This window comes from Mastigoproctus giganteus, chromosome 8, assembly GCF_048544385.1.
Source record: "Mastigoproctus giganteus isolate SK-2022 chromosome 8, ASM4854438v1, whole genome shotgun sequence".
Lineage (NCBI taxonomy): Eukaryota > Metazoa > Arthropoda > Arachnida > Uropygi > Thelyphonidae > Mastigoproctus > Mastigoproctus giganteus.
The window spans coordinates 92584343-92610751 of NC_143582.1; the positions used below are offsets into that span (position 1 = coordinate 92584343).

Here is a 26409-nt window from a genome sequence, read left to right on the forward strand (position 1 = left end):
GAAAAGGATTTGGGAGTCAGAGTGTAAGCATAAATGATCATTTGTTATTATTATTATTATTATTAGCCTTATGGTAAAAGGAAGCCTGAGGCTTATGCTGCACCAGCCAAAAAAAAAAAAAAAAAAAAAATTCCCGAGTTACCCCCAGAGAGAGAGAGAGAGAGAGAGAGAGAGAGAGAGAGAGAGAGAGAGAGAGAGAGAGAGAGAGAGAGACAGAGAGAGAGAGAGAGAGAGGTACAAAGGAATCACCACGGAAGAGAAGAATGATGATATTAAGGAAATTGTAATACCACCCTTTCTGGTCTGTGTCAAAGTTTTGAGACTACTCCTAAATAGAAGCATTGAGGAGTAGTCTCAAAACTTTGACACAGACCAGAAAGGGTGGTATTACAATTTCCTTAAACAGTAGGATTATGACTTCCCTATCTCTACAAAGCAGATATTTAATAAATCATCAATAAAGATCATAGGCCTTTCTGAAAATGGGCAACCCATATAGTTAAACATGATTCCACTGTAATGTAATCATGTTGTGCATCTTTTGGAATTCAATTTCTGTCTAAATGTTCCTCTACTGAATTCCCCAGATTTTGCTGACCACTGAAATCAGCCTGACTGGTCTTTGGTTACACATAGGAATTTCTCCTGAGTCTAGTGATTATATAATGGCTATGAGGGTTCAGTGTATTTCCTCTATTGCTGCTTCCTTTAAAATTACTTGGTATATGTCATCAACTGCTATAGGCTTACTTGCCTTTAGGCTTGAAAGATTTTATAATTAAATAATCACTATAATTTTAATATCTCTATTCTCATACTTGGCATCTTCCAACCTAACCTTTGCTTGGTACTCTTACAGATCAAACTTGTAGCTGGTATAGGCCTCAGTACTTTGCTCTAACTTTTCCATGACTTTTTCTAACTTTTTCTGCTCTGTTTGACTGACCAACACTGTTTTCATCCATCTGAGCATCCTCTTCATGCTATATTTGCTTGACTGCCTGACTGCCATGCAAATTTTCTTTTAACCAACAGATGCACCTTTGGATGAAGTATGGCATTTTTTAACATGTTAAAAATAGGAAATGCAACTGTGCATTTTACTTGAGAGGCTGAAAAAACATCAGTTTGGTTCCTGAACAAAAAATAAATATAAAAAATAAAAGAAAATGTCCATTTATACTTTGGATGGACAAGTCCAGAAGAGTTTACAACTTCATTGAAACTTTTTTTGCAGCTGACTCAGCACCACAAGATCTAACAGATGGTTGTGCCCTTTTTGTGGTCTGACCTTGCAGTGTGTGAATTTGTTCTCACATGTTACCGCAGGAACACAGCTAGCCCCATACTAGAGACTATTGCTTAACATGTTTGCTTCAGCAGGTGTATGTAACAGTTGTGTCAAAGTAATATACTGTGATGGGAAGAATCTGATAAAATTTTGGGGTTTAAAATTATCAAAAGTTTATTCTGTGTACATATATTAACTTCAACACAAGTAAAGAACGCATAAAACTCTGAACAGGTTTTCACAGCATAGTTGGGGGGAACCACACAAACTATCATTGCTGTAAATAGTGCCGAGTTCAATCAGTATGCCAGTATCAAGCAGTTGTTAATTTCATGTTTTTACTTTTACACTGTTCGATTATTGACCTTTTAAGAATGACCACATATGTGCATCATGGATATAATTTGGGTGGCATAAGTTCTGAATGAAACAACTGCCTCACTGATGTTCATTTAGTATAATTGTTTTGCAATGTGATTGCAGCAGTTGTTAGATTTTATTTTTTTTTTAGACTGGGTAAATTCTCTATAAAGGCTTTATTCATTTGTGGCTATAGTTATTATCTCAAGTATAATTTCTGGATTTTTCCTGTCACATTTATGCAAGGCAGCCTGGAAAATACACTAGTTTATACAATGTATTAATTCTGTGGTCTTGGTTTTCTCAATACATTGTGAAGTGTGTGTGTGTGTGTGTGTGTGTGTGTGTGTGTGTGTGTGTGTGTGTGTGTGTTTACATGCTGTATAATCATGAATGTATTGCATCATTATTACTAATAACTAAGTCCAATAATCATGGATATTGTATGATGATGCCTCGTTGACTGGCCTTCTAATTTTTGTGAAGGTGCATATAAAAGTGCAAGTAGAACATTGAGTAACCCTTTGATGTTGTTATTAATTACATAAGCAACTAAATGTACTGTAAATTTTTTCATTTGCTTTTCTAGTGTAATTACTTACTGTCATAGTATTTATTGCAAAATTGGGTACCTTAATCAGCAGATTCTTAACTTCATTATATTCACCTTTGCATGAATTATTTGTTCAAGAGAGATGAGTTATACAATATTTCAGAAAGAAATATTTCAGATTTCTTTCTTTCTTTCTGCTTGATATGATTGGTTAGGATTGTGTATTAAAATAATTGTAACATATTTTAATAGTTTTATGTAGTAATGATTTCTTTTTCCAATTTTTCAGAGTGGATTCACTCCTCTTCATATTGCGGCTCACTATGGAAATGAAAATATTGCTAAATTATTATTGGAAAAGGGAGCAGATGTTAATTATGCAGCGAAGGTAAGAAAACTATTATTGCTTTTGAAAAGACATTTCTGATTATTTATTAACAGCTATAGGTAAAGGTATTCCCAAATTGTGCAGTTTAGTTTATCTCATTTTACTGAAGAGAAAGATGCTAATTTTTCTGAAATGTTTGAGATTTTCTGTACGATAAGTTTAACAGTTATCCAGGATAATTAGTTTGTAAATGGAGTAAGTATCAGTTCTTCCAACATAAGCATCTGTCACTCCATAAAAATAATAAACACAGGGTTGTGTATTAGAGATTCTCGCAAAACATCTGAGGAGTGTTATTTGGGTAAGTTTGAATTGAAATTATGTAATGTTCCCCTCCATTTCATCTGAAGTAGAACAGTTCTGAAGATAGAACAAAAGTTTCAAATAAAACGTTAAAGAGAGCAAGTTGTTACATATTTATTAACAAACAATCAAATATGCAAAGCAAAATTGCAGTAATTGTTCTAGGAGTCATTTTTTGTGGAATTCTGTGTACTTTTTAGCATGTATTTAAAACATGCTACACAAATATCATGCAGCACTGTAGGTCTTGAGTTAACATTTGTTTTGTACATTAAGCTTGTCATGTGGCTCCAAAGATAGTAATCCCAAATGGGAAGGCCCGATTTTTCCATGTCCCGGGTTTGTGTGAACTATTTAACGATTGGGGAAAACAGTTATGTAAATACTCCCTCACACATTGAGTATAATATGAAGAAAATCTGTTATGTTGAAATTGCATCATGCTTCTCATTATTAACAAAATGTCTAACACACCTCTTCTTTTTTTTTTTCTTTTTTTTTTTTTTTTAATTGCCAAGTGTATCCTGTCAGGTTATCATTGAAATCAAATGTCTAACTTGTTATTCAGTAAACTTCACCATATATTCCTGAGAATTTCATCTGAAAGTTACTTTCACTTATAACTTTCTGTGAAAGAAACAACACAGTCACAAAATCCATGAATTTATTTGTTTTAAAACTTATAAATCCATGGTGCATCGATGCACTGGTTATTTTGTGATTACTTAATCATAGATTGTGCTGTATCATTCCATTAATATTTTCTTGTACTTTCACATTTAGCAGTAGTTAACCTTGGTTGACATATAAACATTTTGAAACAAACCAGTTTCATGGTTTTGATCAAACATTAGAACTTATATTCACTTTATTTTATTACTTTTATTTTTATAAAATAAAATATTTTAAAATATTTTAAATTATAAAATATTTTATTTTATTTTATTACTTTATTTTATTACGATGTAATAAAATAAATTACTTTATTTTATTATATCGTGGACTAATGTTATTAGTGGAGTCCCTCAGGGTTCAGTATTGGGGCCTTTATTGTTTTCTGTATTTATAAATGATATTGATGATGGTATATCAGGCTTAATGTCCAAGTTTGCAGACGATACGAAGGTTGGCAGGGTTGTCAAGGACACTACTGACACTATGCTGCTGCAACAGGATTTGGAAAGGTTGAGCAGATGGGCTTCGAGGTGGCAAATGAAGTTTAACATTGACAAATGTAAAGTACTACATATGGGAAACAGCAACCCCAGAGCAACGTATCAACTCTGTGGTACTACACTGACAGTGGTAGAGAATGAAAGGGACCTGGGGGTGGTGGTGCAGGCAGATATGAAGTTCTCTGAGCAGTGCAGACGAGCTGCAAGAGTAGCTCATGGTGTATTGTCAATGATATATAGGCATTTTTCTAGCAGGGATAAGGAGGTGATTATTCCCTTGTATAAGGCAATGGTCAGGCCACACCTAGAGTACTGTATACAGGCCTGGAGGCCTCATTTCAGGAAGGATGTAGAGCTGCTGGAACGAGTACAGAGAAGGGCAACTAGATTGGTGAATGGGACAAAGGGGTTCTCTTACGAAGAAAGGCTTAAGTTTTGCAAATTACAGTGTCTGGAAACTAGGCACCAGCGGGGTGATCTGATAGAGGTGTACAAAGCCTTGAATGGTTTGAGCATGCTCAATGCTGATGGGATTCTTCCTCTAGCTCAGAAAAATCACCTGAGAGGGCATAAATTCAAATTGAGGAAAGACAGATGTAGGATAGATGTGCGGAAATTTGCCTTTAGCCAGCGGGTGGTTGGTGGGTGGAACAGACTTCCATCCCTTGTCGTGGAAGTTGATAGCCTAAATAAGTTTAAGGCTCAGCTGGACAGGTATTTCGAACGAACAGAGGGGTGAAGTGGAAGTGGTTATTTTTATTTATTTATGTTACTTTTTTTTTTTTTTTTTTTTTTTTTGGCTGATGCTGCATAAGCTTGCTTTCTTGCATCAAATGCCTCTACTAATGCTAATGCTAATGCTAATTAACAGTGCGGTGTTGGGAAAAATGCATGAGTTAGGGTTAAATTTAAGTATCTGCAATTCTGCCCAGACATGATAAGAGGGAGTACATGATGCAAGCCTTGTCAATCAATTTATCCCTGGAGAGAGCCTGTCATTGCCTAAATCTAGTCTTAAATAGCATTAATAATTTTGGGGACTCTTGTGAGCTCGCATGTGGTGATAATAGTGAGTTTTTGCCTTAACCCTGTGAGATTCTTTACATAAAATTTCATTTTGACCGTTATCGTGGTGCCAACCAAGATAATGTGACAAGTAAATCTATCAAAAAAAAAAAGAAAAGTGATCGATTCGGATCAGAAAATTAAAATAAGGATGTTTGAAAATGGTTAAACATGAACAAGTATCGTGCGGAATTTAGTTTTGTCAGTGTCAACAGTAAACACAATAATAAAGGAAAAAGACAATATGAGAAGCGGTGAAGGGATTGGCACCAATGAAGTCAACTATGATAACCAAGGCTGCAAAACACGCATCAGTTTTTACTGTACAATTTCTTCCTTTAAATTAATGTTTTCTTTTCGTATGTGCCACTCCAACAACTGCACCACTGCTCCCAGATAAAGTTTTTAATTGAACTAATTAAAAATATATAACTATTTTTCTATATATATATATCTAATATATTAGTAAATTAATAAGAGGAGTTTACCTCAATATAGTACGTGGAACACTTCCGTATGATACCCTCCAGAAATTAAAACGGAAAAAACGAAAAAATCGACAACTTCCCGGTACATTAAAGTAAAATATAAATAATTAAAGTAAAATATAAATAATTAAATAATCAATTTAACACAATTCAAAATCAATTCAAAACAATTAAAATTCAAATTAACGCAATTAAAAGAATCTAACGAAAATATTCAAAACGATTTTCCTTCCTGAAGCTGACAATGCTTTTCGACTGACTGTCGTGATCACAGGAATGAAAATTATCGAATCAGGCTAAACCTGCAACTTAAATAGTGATTGTGTCTTCGCGCATGCGCGTAAAGGTCCACGCATCGGAGATCAAATATGGCCGCCGAACATTAACAGAATTCTCGTGTAATTTAATTTCAACGGTTTCTGCAATTAATAGTCGCGTATAATTACGTTGAACGTTAAGTATTTTGGCCTCGTTAAATAAAAAAGTATGTTTTTCGTTAATGGCATGAAAGGCTAATTCTGACGCTGCTGAACGAGAAGCACGAACAGAGGCTTCGTGTTGATTTACACGGATATTAAGAGAAAACCGCGTGGAACCCTGATAAGACGAGTCGCAATCACCGCAAGAAATGTTGTATACTAGATCATTAATTTGTGTTGCGAACGCCGAAAGAACCGAGCGATTGTTCAGTATAGTGTGTAACTTCCGTATAGGCCTAGCTATAATTTTAAATTCGGTATCTTTAAAGAATCTGTTAAGCTGTTTGTGCCACTGTTCAACATATGGGACAGAAATAAAGTATTTTTTGATATTACTATTGTTGATTGGTGCAGTATTTTGTATCCTATCCTTAGCTTGTACCCTAATTCGATTTATTGTGTTAATGGGATAACCCCTGTTCAAGAATCTGCTAGTTAATATTTGTATTTCTGAGTCTAAAGCAGAATCCGTCGTTGAATATTTATAGGCATTTAGAAATTGATTAAAGATAATCGATCTTTTGTAGGTGAACGGGTGGTAGCTATTATAATGTAGAAGCATACCGGTGTTTGTGGGTTTTCGATAGATGCTAAATTGTATTTTGTTCGAGTCCCGGGTAAGCGTGAAATTTAGAAAGTTTAATGACTTAGTATCCGTATCTTCCCTTTCCAATGTAAATTTGAGTCTAGAATGAATATTGTTAAACGAATGTAAAATATCTTGGATAGTACTACTATCGGTAATAACTAGAACATCGTCTAAATACCTCCCATAGTATGTGATACGGGGACGAAAAGGTGTCAAATGTATCTGCTCAATCGTTGAGAGATAGATCTCTGACATTAAGCCACTCAGGCTCAAACCCATTGGTAATCCAAAAATTTGTTTGTACACCTTGTCTCGAAAGGTGATGTAGTTAGCCTCATCTAGTGCTAGTTGCTGGCACTTTGTATAACTATTACAGCTCTGATTCATACTATATCTAATATATAAAAAATATATAACTAATTGAAAAATATATAACTATTTTTCTTCATTCTTCTGAGGATATTATGTTACATAAAACTCGACTTAGGTGAGAAGTCCTGGAATGTATGTTGGGGACTTACTGTATTTTTGGATTAACTGGGAAATCAATTATCCAGTATTTTTATTTTACCCTCTATCCCGGAAAATCGAGAATCTACTGTATAATGCAAATAAAATGGAAATGAAAATGTTATAGCTGTCATCAGATATGCAGGGAAGATATTTAGAAAATAGTTGAATATAGGTAATGCAAATATGCATGATTTGATGTCAGCAGAAATAATTATATATACATGATCATGTATCATCAGGGGACTACACCTCACCATATATCAGGAACTGCGTTTCTATACTTGTCCATAGTAGAAGAAAAGTGAAAGGCCAAAACAAGTCATTATAAAGAAATTAGCACTTTCTAATGCAGTATGGACAATGTAGTCCCAACGCAGTGTAATTTATTGAGGTATAAATAATTTAGTTAAAATAGAAAAATGTTAAAATGAATATGTAGAATTTATTGTAGGATTTAATTTTGTGTAGATACGAAATCAATTTACAACAAGCAAATGGTATAAGGGTGAGGTATTAAATTGAGGAAGGGGAAGGAAAAAAGGAGTATTTTAAATAAATAAAGAAGAAAAATAGCGATAGAAATAGGATAGTAGGAACGTTCGTTTCACCCTCATATTGTACTAATATTTCAATGAATGGGAAGAAATTAGAAATAGACAGCAGAAAGATAAAAAGTAATTAAAAGACACTAAGCTTGCTGGGGTTGTGAGGCCTAACCTTATAATACCTGATCATGTATCTATAATTATTTCTGCTGACATCAGATCATGCATATTTGTATTACCTATATTTGACAATTTTCTAGATATGTTCCCCCCATATCTGATGACAGCTATAACATTTTAATTTTTATTTCCATTTTATTTGCATTATATTATTATTTTGATGTACTAATTTTCCTTTACAGTTCCCCCACTTTATATTGGCTTGGTAATTCAGCCTATAATTTTTCTTAATTTATCATAAACTTCAGGATTTTAACATTCTTTCATAAATCTACTACACTTCTTTTTCTACTTTCCTCACCCTGCTAGTTGCTGGCACTTTGTATAACTATCACATCCATTTATGCATATTTAATTCAATATATTAATACAACTTTTTAATACAACTTATATTTGATCTTGCATCCTTTAATGCTGCTTTGCACTTTTAGGTGCATCTGTCATACCTATTTATTAATTTTGCATTCACTGAAACTATTTCATCAACTGTATACCTTTTTCATATGTAACTCTTTAAACATTACCTTTATAGAGTTACATTGAATACCCATTTATATATATATATACTATATATACAGTAAGCGTCAGTTATAGTGATCACTGGTTATTAGAATCAGCCACTCAATAGAATCGAATTTCGAAGAACTGATCCAAATAAATAAAATGCACTAAACTTTCATTGTTTACTGGAATCATTTTCAGTTATAAGAATCAATTTTGAATGCCTCTGTGGTATTTTTATAAAGCACATTTTCTAAAGCCTGGAGGTCACATTTATAGAGGTCACAACCATAAAACAATTTGCAGTTTCCGGTTTATTGGGCTTTTCTGTTAGTGCAACAAACGGGTAGTAAACTCGATCTTATTCATTTGCGATAATACTGATATCTGGAATTCTGTTTTCACGTTATTATGGTGAAATATATTTCCTCCTCACTGAAATCTGCTCTTCATTTCTATATCTAAACTTTGTCTCACTTGTGTGTCTCATGTTAGTTCCAATTTGTGTATGCTGTGTGCTTTGTTATTGATTGAATTGTTATTGATTGTTATTGATTTTACTGTGTTTTAAATTTTTCCTACCAAAAAAAATGTCAGTGAACAGAAAGAAAGTGAATATGAGTGTAAAAGATAAGTTACGAATTATAGAAATGTACAATAAATTAAACTTGGGCAATATGTCTCAAAGGGAGTGGCAGTAAAATTAGGAGTGCCCCAGTCATCTTTATCAAAATTGTTAATCATGTCACCTATTAACGTCACATATTAAACAGTAATGTGGTTAGTGAAACCAGAAAAAGGAAGCATGAAGGGAAATGCTAAACAGTAGATGAAGCTCTGTTCATTTGTTTCAAACAGGCCAGCTCATTTAATGCGTAAATCAATCGTATCATTCTTCTTCAAAAAGCTAATGATTTTGCTGAAAAACTACACAAAGAGTTTAAGGCGACGGACGGATGGCTGACAAGATGAAAGGAGAGGCATGATATTGTTTACAAAAAACTTCTCGGAGAAAAACAGGATTCCGATAGTTCTGCAGCTGAAAACCTCTTGGCAAACTGTATTAAGCACTTATAATCTTGAAGATATTTTTAATACAGATGAAACAGGCCAGGTTGTACTACAGAGCTACCCCATATCACTGCATAATTTTTAAAAATTCCTCTGCATCTGCAGGAAAGAAGATCAAGGATAGGATTACAGTTCTTTTAACATGCAACATGATGGGAACAATCAAGATGAAGCCGTTAGTTATCGGCAAGAGTAAATCGTTTAGATGTTTTAAAGGAGTGAAACAGCTGCCTGTTGAATATGCCAATAATACCAATGCTTGGATGACAGCTTCTTTATTTGAAGATTATCTTCGTAAATGGGATTTGAAATTGGATTAGAAAAACAAAAAAATTGCATTGGTTTTGGACAGCTGCCCAGTTCATCCAAAGTTGACTTTCAGAAACATTGAATTAGTTTTTCTCTCTTCAAATACCATATCACTGATTCATCCTCTCGGCCAGGAAATAATAAAAACCTTTAAGACCTTTTATAGATCGGATATCCAGTCTATAGATGAAGGTTTGGGAACATCATCCAATATCGCAAAGCAGATAACTGTTCTAGATGCACTTCATATGACAATGAGTGCCTGGAATGAAGTTTCCGAAACTTCATTCCAGGTGCATTAGCAACTGTTTCAAAAAATGTGGATTAATTATTCATGATGGACAACTAAGTCACGATACTAATCACGTTGAAAAGCCCGAAGACATGGGTGAACAGGAGTTTAATGATTGGGTAGACATGGATGGTGATCTACAAGTTACTACAGCTTTAACAGATGAAGAAATTGCCCAGTCTGTTACTGATAATTTTGCTGAGGAGGAGGAAAATGAAGATGAACTTGAACGAATTCCAGTTACAAAACGGTAAACTTGTGAAGCTATAGCCATCCTGAGGAGAGTGTTGGAAAAAAACTGGTGCAAGTGATCGTGCATATAGACTTTTATACAATATTGAAAAATCTATAAATAGACTTTGTAATGATAATTTAAAGCAACCTAAAGTGACTATTTTAAATTATAATCATATTACAAATTGTTATGTTTAATTAATATGTATATTAATTAAGCTATGTACTTAAGTATAAATTTATTTTTATTTTGTTCGGAACGTAAAAATCGGAATATTCTTTCGATTTTTACGTATCATTTAATTGGTAATAACGTGTAAATTTTTGCTTTATATCTTCATTTTTATAGCCTCTGGATAATATTTGTCGATTTTCGCTTATTAGAATCGAAATCAATTTGCAAATGTGATCATTATAACCAGCACTTACTGTATGTATATATATATATATATATACAGAGAGCGAATCGGATCTAACAGGCAGAAAATTGAGTAGGGGTGCCACAAAATAAAATAAATTACTTAGGGGTGCCGTTATTAAAAAAAAACATCAAAAAGCACTGAGTTAGAGGATAGATGTGTGGAAATTCACTTTTAGCCAATTTCCATCAAGCTTCACCACAGCACTGCGTGGAAGTTTGTTCCATCCGGTGCTGTGGAAGTGGTTAGTAGTAATAGTACAGGTTGAGTATCCCTAATCCGAAATGCTTGGGGCCGGAAATGTTTTGGGTTTCAGATTTTTTTGATTTTGGAATACATGGCATGGTGGAATTGCAATAAGGTGGAAATAAAATTTAGATTTCATGCAAAAAATTCAATTTGATTTATTAAAAAAACACTATAGTCTCTGTTTTCTAAAAGAATATAAATGCAACAAACAAAAAAATATAAATGCAACAAATATAATTTATATTTCATGCGAAAAAAATTCCTTTTATTTACCATCTTGAGAAAGAATAACACAAGCGGTTGAGGGACCAGGAACGGGATCCTTCAGGGATGAGAGGACATTGTCTGAATGGCCCTTTTAAATGCATCTTCCATAGTAATTTGCCTCATTAACAAAGGTTTTTGTTGTAGAAGTCTCTTTTATTTTATAAACTGACATTATTTCTTGTTTTGTTATAAAAGCATGATGTTTTAGTCCAGTGAATTCATCACACTTTTTCACCCTGTCATCAATAGGCATTTTTACTGCAATGCTAACAATGTCCTTTTCATTGTCACTTTTACCATGATCCCCTTGATTCAAAATCATTTCAGCTATTTCACCATCAGTCATTGAATGAATAACTGCAGTCTCATTATCAGTGTTAAAGACTTCTTCGATGTCCACTTTTTCGAAAGGCACTGTTTTTGCATATGGGAGTTCAGAAATCTTTTTCTCAAAATCATTAGCTTCTTCATCATCATCGCTGAGCATATTCTTAGGCCAAAGGGTGTACCAGGCATGTTCCAGACATGCTGTGCCTTTAGTCACTGAGGTCCAAATGGCGCCTCCATAGCCAGGTGGGAAGGAGCAGCAGTGCATAGCATACACTTCTTGATTAGACTGGAGTTCGAGCCCGTCACCACCAAATACGGAGGTTGCGGAAAGGTCAGGGAATGACCACCGCATATTCCCAGAGCAATATGGCCTTAGTTGCTAATGCTCCTAAAAACCAAATAACAAACATAACAAACTGAGGTCCAAGCGTTTGCAACAGCATATACGGCATTCTTCAGGTTAAACTCTTTCTGGAAATCTTCCACACCCACACCTCTGTTTACTGCTGCCAGCATGCTGTTCAAGAAAGTGTTTTTATATTTACACTTCATTGAACTAAGGATACCCTGGTCACATGGCTGAATTAATGACGTCACGTTCGGGGGAAAAGTACATGGCATAAACATTATTTTTGATGAGCATTTCAGCTGAAGGATAGGCAGAACAGTTGTCAAGAAATAACAAAATCTTGCAGTTGCAGTTATCATCCAGTCCAGCTTACCTGCAGTGAGGCCGACCGGGCTAGCTGAGTGGGTAAAGTACCTGCCCGGCAACCCAAAGGTCGCGGGTTCGATTCCCGCCTCGGGCTTGGATCAAAGTACTGCAAAAACCTTGGGAGGTGCAATATGGCCACAGAAGCCGATGCGCCAACAACTACCAAATCAAAATCAACCTGCAGTGAGCATGAGCTGCTGGTACAAAATGTTTGTGAAACCAATCATAACAGATGTTCCTGGTGATCCATGCCTTTTTGTTAACATAATAATGGACTGGTAAGAAATTCACTCCTTTAAAACAGCGAGGACACAAGCTTTGGCTTATCACAGCAAGTTTACGCTTATGTGTGCCTGCTGCATTAGTACATCCCAGCACAGTTAATCTGTCCTTGGCATCCTTAATTCCTGTTGGGGGGTTGTCTCATCAGCAGGACCGTACTTACACTTTTCGGGGCCCGAGGCACTGAGCTCTTACGGGGCCCCCGTTAAAGTTATCAGAAGTCCAGAGTCCAAAAAGAAAAAAAAAACTTGCATATATAAATATAATCAGAAAAAAACAATTATTTTTACGATCTGTTTAAGCAAAAATGTTGCAATACAAAGTTTGCTTTAAAAATTTGAGATTAAAGAGGCCATGCAAGGCTCCCCTTCTGTGTTGAGGCTCGGGCTAGTGCCTCATGTGCCTGTTCATAAGTACAGCCCTGCTCACCAGCTGTAGTTAGTGGCTTCCTGGGGCAATAATGCCAAAACAGTGACGTTTCATTAGCATTATAGACTTGTTCTGCCATCAGATTTTCATCAGCATGACCTTGGCAAACTCGTCAATGAATTTCTCCGCTGTATCTTTATCACCAGAAATCTTTAAAATTTTAATGCCTTGTCTTTTCTTGAATTTCTGTAAACAGCCTGTTGAATATTCACAGTTGACTTAAATTTTCAGTTGTTTATGATAGTTCTTTGCTTGTTCCATGATCAGATGATCGGTAAGTGGCATGTATTCATTCTGACACTGATGGATCCACTCTTTCAAAACACAATGGCGACACCTTCAGCATAGAACTTGAACAGTATATCCTTCTTTCTTCATGTTGTAGATGGTGGTTGTTCCAACACCAAACTCTTCTGTAAGATGTCTCACACTTGCACCCCTGCCCAGTTTCTTCAACAAATTCACTTTCTGTTCTATAGATAAACTTAAATGGTTCCTCTTCTTCTTATCGCTGTTAACGGGGTGTCAGGTTTTTTTGACATTTTCTACAATATCTTTGCACCATAGAGCAGAGAACAAACTAAACAAAGGTGAGTAATGGACATAGACACCTTCTGTTGATTTTAATTGGCACTTTACTGATGTTGACATAACGCATCACAGAACTTTCGAGTATTTTTCAAAAAGTTTCGGTTTTCGGAATTTCGGATTGGGGATATTTAACCTGTAGTAGCAAATGACGCAAGAAATGAAGATTATATAGCATCAGCCAAAAAAAAAAATGGTTCACCCATTCATACCCTCCAAGAATTTTTCTAGTTCTCCTTTGAATTTATTCAAACCATCCATTTCTAAAACATCGAAGCCTGTTTCAACAATCAACCACCTGCTGGCTGAATGCAAACTTCCACATATCTATCCTGCAACCATCCTTCCTCAAGTTGAATTTATGTCCCTTTGTGTGTGTAGTCTCAATGAGAGGACGAATGCAATTCATATTTGGCTTACTCAATCCATTAAATGCCTCAAACACCTCAATCAGGTCACCCCGCAGATGCCTAGTTTACAGACTTTGCAATTTGCAGAACTGAAGTCTTTCTAGGTAAGGCACTCTCTTGTTCCCTTCACCAATATAATTGCCCTTCTCTGCACCTGCTACATCAGTCTACATCCTTCCTAAAGTGATGCCTCCAGACCTGTATACAGTACTCAAGATGCAATCTAACCATGACCATATACAAAGATAATCATCACCTGCTAGCAAATTTTCTATATATAATTGACAAAACTCCATGCACCGTAATGGCAGAATGTCTGCACTGCTCAGATAATTTAATATCCGACTGCATAGTTGTCCCCAGGTCTTTTTCATTCTCCACTACCGAGTGTAGTACCATACAGTAGATAAGTTATTCTGGGGTTACTAGCTACCCGTGTGTAGTACCTTGCATTTGTCAATGTTAAACTTCAACTGCCATTTCTCAGTCCAGGGATCCAGTTTTCCTCTATTTTGTATCATCTGCAGACTTAGATAATAAGCCTGATATACCTTCATCAGTATCATTGATAAATTGAAGTTGGTCCTTGAGGTTGTCACAGACATTCTCTCAGATATGCCAGACAAGCTGTACTTGCTACCTGGGAGTCTAAAACGCTGATGGAACTGATATTCGGGTAACACTCAAGTCAAGTGGACCCAATTTTCGCGAAGTCCGGACGGTCTGTGACAGCCAAATCCTCTGCTTGCACCTTCACGATGGTGGGACTGTTAGTAATCCTGGGTATAACTTCCATGCACAAGTACATGGTGGGTGACCACCCAGGTGTGAACCAACGTAAGCAGGGGTCGAGGTGTGACGCCCACACCACATGGAGAAACGCCACCCCCTCTATGTTACCAGGCAGTACTAGGTGGTAGATGACTCTCATCAACCGGTGAAATACCACCACTTTGCTTATTGGAGGCTTGAAGTGGTGCAACCCATGTTTAGCCTCTAGAGCTATGTTCCGGTCAACCCTTCCCTTTCTCTTCCATCATGCAGTATGATTGATGACTTTTGAGGTTATGATGAACGTTGTGGCGAGATCCAATATTCCTTACATTTCGAGGGTACAGCTCTAAAACGGTGTTCGCAGTTCGGCCGCTAGTTAGTACACCGGACCGAACCTATTGGTAACTCTCTAGGAGGCTTCCGGATCAGCTAGTGTATAATCTTGCTACCTCTACTCTGCCAGATAGTGACTGGAGGGAGTCAGAGTAGTGTGTATGCGAGGAGCATTGTCGAGGCCACATTATGTCAAGGATCTGGGTATATTCTTACCACGTGTACGCCATATCCAAAAATTTCATTACTTCATACAGCATGTCCCACCCACTTTTTCTTACTATTGAATACATCATGAATTGTCAAACTAATAGAGCAAGCTTATCTGCGAAAAGATCTAAACCTCCCAAGCACTTCCTAATTCATTTCACAAATATATGTGGTCTCAATTCTAATCTCAACGATGTCCATTTCCACTTGCCGTCTGCCAAACCCCATGTACTTTTTCTGACAGAATCTCAGTTATTGGTTGATTCAACTACTGCTCATCTCAGATGCCCAAATTATTCGCTGTATGAATCCTTTCGCCTCAAAGGTGGTACTTGTGCCTATGTCCGTTCTGATATTCCCTGTCAGAGACTTGGCAATTTGGAATCTCCTCTCTTTGATCTTCTCTGGCTTAAAATCTCTCTACCTCATTGTGTCAAATTCATCTGTTGTCTCTACCGTTCTCCCAACTCCACTAATCACTTGGAGCTCTTTGACTTCCTCTCTTTGCAACTTGACTTTCTCCGGTCCAACTTTCCTAACAGTGATGTAATTTTCCTTGGTGATTTTAATGTTCACAACTCCAGCTGGCTTCCGTTTTCTAGTCACACCGACCCAGCAGGTCGAGATGCTGCGGCTTTTGCAATTACTAATGATCTAGCACAGATTGTTCATTTACCTACAAGAATACCGGACAATCCTAATCATACAGCCAATACGCTTGATCTTTTTCTCACAAACAACCTTTTTAAGTACACGGTCGAAGTGAGCGGTCCTTTAGACACTTCAGATCACAACTTGGTGATCGTCTCTTCTCCAATGGAACCTTTATCTCATGGCTATTCCCAACCTCGTGTTCTTTGGCATTACAAGAATGCAAAATGGGACGACCTGCAAGACTTCTTTTCTTCTTTTCCTTGGTCGGATTACTGTTTCAAAACTTCTGATGTCAACGTTTGCTCAGATCGTGTCAGTGAAATTATTCTTGCAGGAATGGAATCCTTTATCCCACACTGCACTTTAAAATCTCGTCCTTTATCTAAACCTTGGTTTTCCAATAAATGTGCTAAGGCTGTCCAAGAGAAGAATGTTGCATATCATAATTGGCTTGTTTCTAATTCTTCAGTTTCATTTTCTACCTACACCAAAGCTCGTAACAATTGTAAAGCAGTTATTAATCAGTCCAAACTAGAGTTTGAACAGGCTAAGAGTAGAAAACTTGCTTCTTGCCCTAATGGTAGCCGAGCATTCTGGTCTCTTGCCAAAGCTATTGGCCGCAACTTTTGTCCATCTCTGCTCCCACCTCTGTCCAAACCAGATGGTTCTGTTGTCACTTCAGCCAAGGATAAAGCTGACCTGCTAGCATCCCATTTTTCTTCCAGCTCATGTATTAATGTTCTTGGTAAAACACCTCCCACCATTCCCAACACGCTCCATTCAATGCCTCCTGTGGTCTTCCATCAAAAGGATATCAGAAGGATTTTGATGAATCTTGATGCTAAGAAAGCTTCAGGTCCTGATGGTATTTCTCCACTTGTTCTCAAAACCTGTGCTTCTGAACTTACTCCTATTCTTTGCCGCCTTTTTTCACTGTCTTATTCGAAAGGTGTTTTTCCTTCTGCTTGGAAATTTGCTCATATCCAGCCAGTTCCTAAAAAGGGTGACAAATCCCTCCCATCCAATTATCGTCCCATTGCAATTACTTCTACTCTTTCTAAAGTAATGGAGAAATCAATTAACCGCCAACTCTTAAACTACCTAGAAACCTTCCATCTGATCAACGATCGCCAGTATGGATTCCGTCAGTGTCGATCCACTGGTGATATTCTGGCTTATGTTACCCATTTATGGACTAATTCAATGGAAACGGTCAGTGAAACACAAGTAGTTGTTCTTGACATCTCAAAGGCTTTTGATCGTGTTTGGCATAAAGGTCTTTTAAACAAGCTTCCATCTTATGGTTTGCCAACTGTTTTTAGTAATTGGTTATCCAGTTTTCTCTCTGATCGCTCACTGAGGGTGATGGTAGATGGCTCTCTGTCTTCTAACTTCTCCACTAATGCCGGTGTCCCCCAAGGTTCAGTTCTTTCTCCCACTGTTTTCCTTTTGTATATTAATGACCTTCTTCCATTGACTGGCAATCCTATCCATAGTTTTGCCGATGATAGCACATTGCATTCCACTTTCCATTTTGAGAAATCTTGTCCTGCTCAATCAGCTTCAACTTCTCGAAAATCTGCTACCAATTCCTTAAATGCCGATCTTCAGGTAATTCTCCAGTGGGGCAAAGACAACTTAGTTGATTTCAACCCTTCTAAAACTCAGTCTTGTCTTATATCTCGCAAAAAGGATTCTTCTGCTCCTATGCTTATCTTTAGGGACACTCCGATTTCTAGGCAAAATGACATATCTCTTTTGGGGATTACCCTGACTTCTAATCTCTCTTGGCACAAGCACATTACAAATATTGCTTCCTCTGCATCTAAAAAACTTGGTTTGCTCTTTCACTCTCGGCGTTACTTTTCTTCCAAACAGCTGCTCACTCTATATAAATCGCAAATCCGCCCTGCTATGGAATATTGTTCCCACATCTGGGGTGGTGCCCCCAAAACCTCTCTCAGGCTTCTTGATTCCATTCAGAAGAGGGCAGTTAGGTTAATTAATGATTCATCTCTAACAGAGTCTCTCCACTCGCTTTCTCATAGACGTACTGTTTCTGCTGCATGCCTCTTCTACAGATACTTCCATGGGCACTGTTCTTCTGAATTGGCTTCTATAATTCCCGCTCTCTCTTTCAAAACAGTCCGAACATGTGCAGCCACCAGCCAAAATCCATTTACTGTCGAACTTCAAACTCACAGAACCAACTTTTTTCATCTTCCTTGTTTATTCATTCAACTGCCATTTTCTGGAACAACCTTCCTTCATACGTATTTCCTGAAAATTACAATCTACAGAAGTTCAAGTCCAATGTCAACAAATATCTTCTTTTGTCTTCTCAACTCCAACCCAAGCACGGTACTAAGTACTGTAGGTTCTAATACCTCTCGTGTTTGGGGTTCACATAAAAAAAAAAAAAAAAAAATATTAATAACAACAATGAACTCAACACTGAACCCTGGGAACTCCATTAATAAATAACGTTAGTCCGTGAAGAGCAGTGTCCATTGTTAACCATTCTCTACCTTCTTACCTTTAATACCACATTGCTCCAGTTTGTACAGCATTCTTTTATGGAACAGTATCAAAAGCCTTCCTGAAATCTAAGTATATGATATCAAAATTATTTTTTGCATCCAGTTCTTTGGTCACTAAATCACCGTTACTGATCAGATTGGCTAGACAAGACCACCCTTTGATAAATCCATGCTGTGATTGCAGTATAATTGCATGCCTGTCAAGATGGTCCTGCATTACTTCTTTAACCAGTGGTTCCATTATTTTCTTTGGAACAGACATTAAGCTCTCAGGTCAGTAATTACTCATGTCTCATTTTGATCCTCCCTTTGTGAACTGGGAATATATTTGTACTTCTCCAGTCTATAGGTACTTCCCCTGAATCTAAGGATGCTCTCATAATTATGGATAAGGGTTTGCTTACCTTCTTTGCTGCCTCCCTTAATATAATTGGCTGGATTTCATCCACCCCAGGTTCCTTTTTTATGTCCATCTTAAACCATTTTACTTTCAGTTATCACAAAGTCATTTAGTTCCTCTTTAGAGTTTGAACTGCCACTAGCATGGCAAAAGCTGTTGAGCAAAATAAAATAAAATTTGTAATTGGCTCTAAAAATTTTAAAATTGATTTATTATTTTTAATTGGATTTTCTAAATTATTTGGAGATTTTCTGCTACAATTTTTAGTATTGATACTATCATAGAACATATTTTTAATATTATATATTAAAAATATGTTCTGTGATACATTTTCTTCTCCCTCCCTGTTGATTAGTCATTGTTTAATTTATTATTTTCACTCAACAGTTTTGCCATGCAACTGGCATTAGTCTTGATTTAATATTTAATATCAGTTATACATTGGGCATCATGTGGAGGAATGTGCATTTTGCTGCCTCTAATGATAGCTTTATGTTGATTTTCTTAATTTTCATATTATATTTTTTAGTATTTTTCTTAACTACTTCATTATTGTAATATATGAACAGGTTTTCATATATATATATATAATATTAAAATATGTTCTATGATAGTTATTACAAAAATATAGCTAAAACAATATTACAATTCATAATTAATATATAATAATTTTATTGTTTATATAGAGGTACTAAATAAACATCAATTATAGATCACAACAAAATTAAAAAGATACTGTACACCTTTTTATAATGAAATAAAATATATAAATTAAAAAAATTAAGTTTAAGCAACTTAAATCCAAATTACATGGCACCCCTGGAATGTTGTTGCAGCACCCTAAGGTACCACTGCACCCCAGTTGAAAAAAGACCACTGAGTTAACCCATAGTTATCAAGTGCCCAACATGATTCACTCCCTTCCTTTTATTGCTAATATAAGCTTACAAGTCTTTTAGCATTAGTAGATGCATATGATGCAAGAAGGGTCTACAACACAAGCTAGAAGTCACCCACTTGACATCTTGGTCATATTAGCATTACCATTAGTAGTAGAAAATTATGCAAGAAAGCAATCTTATACAACATCAGCCAAAATAAAAATGCTTCCCATTTCACATATTCATTACATCCAATAGTTTGTCTAGTTCTCCATTCAATTTATTTACGCTGTCAACTTCCACAACAATAGATGCCTGCTGTTGACATCAAACAAACAGACATCTGCTGGCTAAAGGCAAACTTCCTGACATCTATTCTGCAGCCATCCTTCCGAAATTTGAATTTGAACCCTCTTGTGTGTGTATTCTGAGTAGGAGTAAGAATCCCATCAGCATTGAGCTTGCTCATTCCATTCAAACCCTTAAATGCCTCAGTCAGATCATCTCACATGTGTCTAGTCTCCAGATGCTGAAATTTGCAGCACAAGCGTTTTTTGGTAAATCCCTCTGTTCCTCTTGCCAGTCTCGTTGCCCTTCTCTGTATTCGTTCCAGCAACTCTACATGCCTCCTAAAAGGAGGCATTCTAGACCTGAATGCAGTACTCAAGGTGTGGCCTGACCATTGCCTTATGAAAAGTTAAACTTTTCATAAGGCAATGGTGCATTACTACTTGCACTGTAGTACTGTATAACTGTGCAATACTACCCTGAGTGTAGTACTGCACAGTTAGTACATTACATTGGGGTTACTGCTACCCATATGCTCTTCTTTGCATTTGTCAATGTTAAACTGCAGTTGTCACCTCTCAGCCCATCTGCCCCACTTTTATAGATACTATTGCAGTAGTGTACTATCATTAACAACCCTACCATCCTTTGTATCGTCTGCAAACTTGGACATTAACCCTGATATACCTTCATCATAATCATTGATAAATAGATAAAACTTTGGGCCAAACACCAAACCCTGGAGACTCCATTAATAACATTAGTCCACAAAGAGCAGTGTCCATTAATTACCACTCTGTCACAATAACTGCAGTCTTGTCTAGATGATCCTGCAATGCTTCTTTAATGAGTGCTCCATTATTTTACCTGTAACAGAAGTTAAACTAACTGGTTTGTCAATACTCATGTCTTCCTTTGATCCCACTTTGTGAATTGGGAATGCATTTGCACATCTCCAGTTCATGGGGGACCTCCCCTGAATCCAAGGATTCTCACATAATTATGGCTAAGGGTTTGTTTACTTCCTTTGCTGCCTTATTTAACTCATTAGCGCCAGGCGTACGCTGTGGGCATACATATGGGAATGCTAATTCAAAATGTTATTATTTTGAAGCTTTTGCAATTCCACGAAATATTTCTCTATATTGTTTATCTATAAACATCACGAAATGATTAATATACCACCATCAGCACCAGATGTCTTCAGTACCGATCTTGTAACCGTTGCAAGATTCCGATTTATTTTTCTAGTGATTCACAGAGGTTATCATGAAATTTTTTTTTTTAATAGTGTTTTTTAATTGGCTTTGTTTTACCTTCAAATTTCGAGACAAAATATATGCTGTAAGTATGAACAAAATTTCATTTATTACATTTTTTCTAGTTATTTTTTTTTGCTTGTATCTTACCATCCTCAAATGGGGATGTTAGGCATTACTGTATATAAGTTTTATTTTTGTTTATAGTGAATCATAAACTGGCGCTGATAATGGAACCAAAGATTTTTTATGGCAAGAAGAAATACACCAGACTTGAGGAAGCTATCGAAGACCTTGCAAATCAAGAAACTAACGATAATGAGGTTTTTTAAATTTGCATATTACCTCCAAATTTGGACGAGTTGACAGATTCTGAAGAGTTTAATGAAGATGTTTTACAGGACCTTTATTCATTTCCTAAAGAAATTCCTGGTTCTATGGAAATTTCATTTGAAAATACCAATATAGAAGATGTTTTATCCCTGGAAGAAGATGTCCCAGAAGATAAAAGTGGTAGTGATTCAACAGTATATCTTGAAAAAGTGAAATGACTGAAGAGACATCTGGAATATGCACCTTTCGGAATAAATGTATATTGTTTTACAAGTGGATTAGATGCTGTGAAAAATGACTTAAAAGATTTGTCCTCACCTAAAATATTCAAAAAACTTCTTAATGATGAAATTATAGACTATATATGCAAACAAACGATAATATACACTTGACAAAAAAACAATCATGAATTTACTATCGCCAGCAAAGAAATGCTAAGTTTTATTGAAATATTGCTTTTGACAGGATATCACAACCTTCCTCAAGGAAGAATGTATTGGTTGCTGGACAAGGACTTTGGTGTCTTGTGCATTTATAATGCCATGTCAAGAGATCGATAACTAGAAATGAAGAGATTTGTACATCTGGCTAATAATGATGAAATTGGAAATTATCAAGATCGAACTACAAAGTTAGGCCAATAATGAATATGCTCATAAAGCAATTTTGCCAGTGGGGTTTTTTCACAAGAATCTGTCAATAGCGAGTCAATGGTGAAGTATTTTGGACATTATCCAGCCAAACAATTTATCAAGGGGAAACAAGTGAGGTTTGGTTATAAAATTTGGATGGTAGGTAGGGTATTGTTACGCTTTCGATGTCTATTGCAGAAAACAAACTAAAGAAACCAAAAATGTGAAGAGTATACCTGCAGGTGCAAGAGCGGTTATTGATTTATTGGAACATTTGCTGGATCCATCAAATTACATAGTTTTTTTTCAATGATTATTTTACAATGTACTTGTGTTAATATTTTTGAAAAAGAAGAAGAAAATAAGAGCTACAGGAACTGTGAGGGACAAACAAGTTCAACACTGTTCTATTATGGCATCTAAAGAAATGAAAAAAATGGAAAGAGGTACTTATGACTGTAGGTTTGATGTCATCAACGGCATATTATGTATAAAAGGCAAAGATAATGTATGTTCTGTTCTTACCAATTATGATTTTGTTGAACCATTACAATATGTAAAATGTTGGTCAAAGACTGCAAAAGCTAAGGTCAATGTAGAACAACCAGCATCATTTGCATCGTATAATAGTGGAATGGGTGGCATTGATACCCAAGACCAATGTATATCTTTGTACAGGACAGCAATAAGAGGCAAGAAATGGTGGTGGGTCCTGTTTACATACATGTTAGATATGACCGTCACTAATGCATGGAAGTTGCGCCAAATGACAGCAGAGATAAAAAAAATAATCAATTAAATTTTCATCGAAACATCGTACGAAGTAATTTGAAAGATGCTGCATCAACAAGAAGCAAAATCTACCACCTAGTACTGCCTGTGTTACCAGGCAGTACTAGGTGGTAGATGACTTTCATCAACTGGTGTAATACCACCACTATGCTTATTGGAGGCTTGAACTGTTGGAATCCATGTTTATTCTCCAGAGCTAAGTTCCGGTCAACCTTTCCCCATCTCTTCCATCATGCAGTATGATTGATGACTTTTGAGGTTATGACGAACATCATGGCGGGATCCAATCTTCCTTACATTTTGAGGGTACAGCTCAAAAAGGTGTTCGCATGCCGGCCGCTAGTTAGTACACTGGACTGAACCTATTGGTAACTCTCTAGGAGGCTTCCGGATCAGCTAGTGTACTACCTCTTGCTACCTCTATTCTGCAAGATAGTGACTGGAGGGAGTCCGAGTAGTGTGTATGCAGGGGCATTGTCATGGCCTCGACAATGCCCCCCCCCCATCAAGGATCTGGGTATATTCTTACCATGTGTATGCTATATCCAAAAATTTCATAACTTCACACAGCATGTCCCACCCACTTTTTCTTACTATTGAATGAACCATGAATTGTCAAACTAATAGAGTAAGCTTATCTGCGAAAAGATCTGAACCTCCCAAATGCTTCCAAATTCATTTCACAAATATACATGGTCTCAGTTCTAATCTCAACGATATCCATTTCTACATGCAGTCTGCCAAACCCTATATACTTTTTCTGATAGAATCTCAGCTATTGGTTGATTCAACTACTGCTCATCTCAGTTGCCCAAATTATTCGCTGTATGATTCCTTTCGCCTCAAAGATGGTACTTGTGCATATGTCCATTCTGATATTCCCTGTCAGAGACTTGGTAATTTGGAATCTCCTCTTTTCGATTTCCTCTGACTTAAAATCTCTCTACCTCATTGTGTCAAATTCATCTGTTGTCTCTACTGTTCTCCCAACTCCACTAATCACTTAGAGCTCTTTGACTTCCTCTCTTTGCAACTCTACTTTCTCCAGTCCAACTTTCCTAACAGTGAGGTAATTTTCCTTGGTGATTTTAATGTTCAAACCTCCAGCTGGCTTCTGTTTTCTAGTCACCGACCCAGCTGGTCGAGATGCTGAGGCTTTTGCTATTACTAATGACCTTGCACAGATTGCTCAATTACCTACAAGAATACCGGACAATCCTAATCATACAGCCAACGCGCTTGATCTTTTGCTCACAAACAACCCTTCTAAGTACACGGTCCAAGTGAGAGGTCCTTTAGGCACCTCAGATCACAACTTGTTGATTGCCTCTTGCTGATGCTATCAACCCACCTAACTCTGGCTTGATAGCATCAGCAAACACTCTTGCACCCATTCTATTTAAGTGTATCCTATCCCTGTAGAAGCAGTCTCTCCTGATAACAATCACAGACGATGCTGAGAAAAATTTACCCCATGAGCCTTGCACAATCTCTCCAGGGCCAAATTTATTGACAAGGCTCTCATCATATACTCCCTCCTATCATGTCTGGGCAGAATTACTGACACTTTCAAATTTAATCCTAACTCATGACTTTTTTTTTTTTTTTCAACATTGTCCTATACTTGCTAAGTAAGTCTGCAGATCTCCTACTTTTAATGTCATTAGTGCCAATGTGTTCAAAAATATCACCCTTTGTGACTTTAAAAGATATCTGCTCAATGGCATTATCTTCTTTTGCCCCTGGTCCTGTTCCACCTATCCTTTTTGCACAATAATTTCCCCTCTCCCCGACAATAGAGTCACCAACAATAACTAGCTCTTGTGGAACCAGTGCATTCTGCCCTGAAGATTGCTGCTGTGTTTCCTGATGCACAAGCGGGAGCTCTGGCATTGAGTTGGGCAACTGAGAGCTTGATGGGTCCTCCATTTTAGAATCAGCACTTATAGAAACATCAAGTTGAGGCTATGTATGGAGAATGTGCAAGCGAGACATAGGTGTCTCATTGAAAATTTAATGCTCAATTTCTGAAGATCCTAAACTCTTCAGAAGACCACATCGTTGCACATTAGGAGAAGCAGTGGTGGTGTCAGAGGAAACATCAGAAGTATCATTATTATCAGGGGCAGAATTAGCTGTTCTTGAGTTGGAGGGGATGCTCCAACAGTTTTGTTGGTATTGATAGACATAGTTACCAGAATCAGTGAAGTGTATTAACAGAAGTAACAAGTAGTATTTCTTGGTTTTATTTAAATAATATGTAATATGCTAATATGATAATAGTTATTTATTAAGTAATTTATTTATTAAGTAACCTTTAAATCAAGAAAATACTTTTTTACAAGAAAATCTTAATAATTCTTCGAATAAATGTAATGCCTTTAGTGAAACTGCTCATAGATGTTGTTTGACAAGGTATTTATATGGCCATTATTCTTTTCAAGTTCAATATTAAAGTTAAAACCATGCTGAACTGATAAATGTTAGAAAATGTGTTAGGCTTCAGCAGCCAATCAGAAAAGATGGGTTTGGGAATTGGGAATTAAACCTTAAGGTTTTTTTTTGCAAGGTCAAGGTTTAGAGGCGGCGAAAGAAACATGCATGGAGCAGCATGATGCTAACACACTGATTAGCAGTGGTAGCAATGTAGAAATTATGATTAAAAGTAACTTACTTTTGGGGCAAGATTCAGTATAAAAAGCAGTCAGGCATCAAGAACAATGATCCAACATCAGGCACAGCATAATTAATTAACATGGAGTTCAGAAAAATATTCTTGTGTATAACAAATGAACACAAGCATGAAAAGAATGACTTCACACACCAGGCCTCCTGGAACATGTGAAGCTGTGCCAAGTATACAGCTTTTATAGCATTCTCTAGATAGATAGTATGATTGACACTAAAAAAATCCAGCCTAATGCGATAGCCCATGGTTTAATCAATGTGCTGATATCGCTCAGTTGTTAATTTTATGTGATTTTCATTTTACAGCACTCATTTACTTGCCCACATTTGAATAGATGCATATGTGCATTAAGGCACAAAATTGACACAAATTTGCTTTGAGGCAGCTTACATGTTAACTCAGAAATATTGTTGCGATAGACAATTGAATCTTCCTTAGAAGTGTTGGAACGACTTATCATGACGTCTGTACAAAGGAAATAGAGTTTCTGGCTTGTAGCTTTGATCCTAGTATCTCTGCAGAAGACTTCTGTCACCAGATTGTTTGTCTTCTTTTGTGCATTTCACATCTCAGTTGGTATTAAAACAGACGGTAAGGCA

At 36.5% G+C, this 26409-nt stretch overlaps 1 protein-coding gene across 1 annotated transcript in view; it reads left to right on the top strand.

Moving 5' to 3' along the window:
* Window positions 1–26409, top strand: part of LOC150081718 (uncharacterized) — a 1674628-nt gene that overhangs the window by 566380 nt on the left and 1081839 nt on the right. The window contains exon 7 of the mRNA XM_090378825.1: window positions 2494–2592. Coding sequence (XP_090234951.1) covers window positions 2494–2592 — 99 coding nt within the window. The remainder of the gene's footprint in view (window positions 1–2493; window positions 2593–26409) is intronic.